The following is a 1,476-nucleotide window of genomic DNA, read 5'->3' on the forward strand; positions in this document are numbered from 1 at the left end:
ATGAAGGGAGGGCTGGTAGGAGGGAAAACAAAAAGAAACACATTTATGGGGGTTTAACTCGGTATCTCTGATTGGATGAGATGGATGATGTGCAACTCCACAGAATGTTTCTCTTTAAAAACAGAAAGAAAGAGTAAGAAAGAAAAAAGAAACAAATGAAAAAGACAGCTCCCATAATATCATCACAAGGAGGGTTGGAAGCTAGAGACTTTTGGAAGACAGGGGCTTTTCCAGTATGCTGCAGAGAGGAGATACAATATCAACTGTTATGTATTGAACTGTGCCCCACATCCACCCTTAAATGTGTACTGGCATCTTGACCCTGGTACCAGTGTGATCCTGTGTAGCAACAGAGTTTTCTTTGGTATGCTGCTCCGGTCATGGCTGAGTGGGGTGGGTCCAAAATCTAATCACACCTGAGTTATAAAGGCTGCAGAATAAACACAGAACCTATGCAGGGGGAAGAGAAGATAGATGATGGAGCCAGATGCATCTACAAACCCAGGAATGCCCCTTGGCATTGCTGGAAGTCACTAAAAGCTGAATTTTGACTTCTAGTCTCCTAAACTGTGAAAAGATGGATTTTTTTTGCTCTTTCAAGCCTCCTGTGTGTGTTTCTGTTCTAGCAGCACTTGGTAACTAAGACTTCAACTTAAAGGGTATGCTACAAAGAAACGTAGACAGAGTAGGACAAGTGGAAGAAGTGACTTACCCAGCCGTTACAGGGTGAGGTTAGGTACGAATGCCAGGCCCTCTGATCTCGGATTCATGTGTGTGAGCAGAGCGTCATCCCAGGGTGACACTGCTTGTTGTGAACTCATTAGCAGAGGCGTCTCAGCACCTGCTGGCACCTGGTCAGTTGCTCTGCTCTTCCCTTGTTGGCGATCTGTTTTATTCCAGGCTGTGAATGGACAGAAGGAAGGGCCACACCTGTGTTCGAGTCCAGAACCGTGAGCCACCTGGTCACATGGCAGGATGGCCGGTGTAGCAGTGGCTTCCTGGCTTCTCTACCCCAACCTGAGTCCCATCTCAGCGTGGCCACCGGATTTGGCTGTTCAACCATCTTCTGGCTTTTGAAAAATAGGTAAAGACACCTGGTCGTGACTCAGATGCTGGATTTCCAGGGGAAGGGGAGCAGACAGGAGGCTGTAGCTCCAACTGCTGGACTGACGGAGCCTTATGGAGTGAGGCCTGGCATAGGGTGCATTCATGAGACTTGTTCTTCAACAAGCTTCCCCAAGGGCTTTCTATTGGCCACTGGAGGGTAGTGGGGAGAAGGGGTCAGAGAGGGCATATGATTTGCCAAAGGTCGCATGGTAAGTTCACAGTGGGGTCTGGGCTCAGGGCTGCTAAGAGGCTCCGCATCTTGCTTTCCCAGGCATAGTGAATCGGCCATCAATCCCTCCCCCAGCGCTGCTCCTGCCAGCTCCCAGCACCCAGTGGCTGGGAGAGCCGCATCCCAGGAGGCCCAGCTGC

At 49.7% G+C, this 1,476-nt stretch overlaps 1 protein-coding gene across 1 annotated transcript in view; it reads left to right on the forward strand.

Moving 5' to 3' along the window:
• Positions 1–1,476, forward strand: part of SHPK (sedoheptulokinase) — a 31,373-nt gene that overhangs the window by 17,268 nt on the left and 12,629 nt on the right. Inside the window, exon 3 of the mRNA XM_045293338.1 lies at positions 901–1,084. Within this exon, the coding sequence (XP_045149273.1) occupies positions 901–1,084 (184 nt within the window). The remainder of the gene's footprint in view (positions 1–900; positions 1,085–1,476) is intronic.

This window comes from Echinops telfairi, unplaced genomic scaffold (assembly GCF_000313985.2).
Source record: "Echinops telfairi isolate 266 unplaced genomic scaffold, ASM31398v2 ScPeMD7_2010;HRSCAF=2546, whole genome shotgun sequence".
NCBI classification, from domain to species: Eukaryota; Metazoa; Chordata; class Mammalia; order Afrosoricida; family Tenrecidae; genus Echinops; species Echinops telfairi.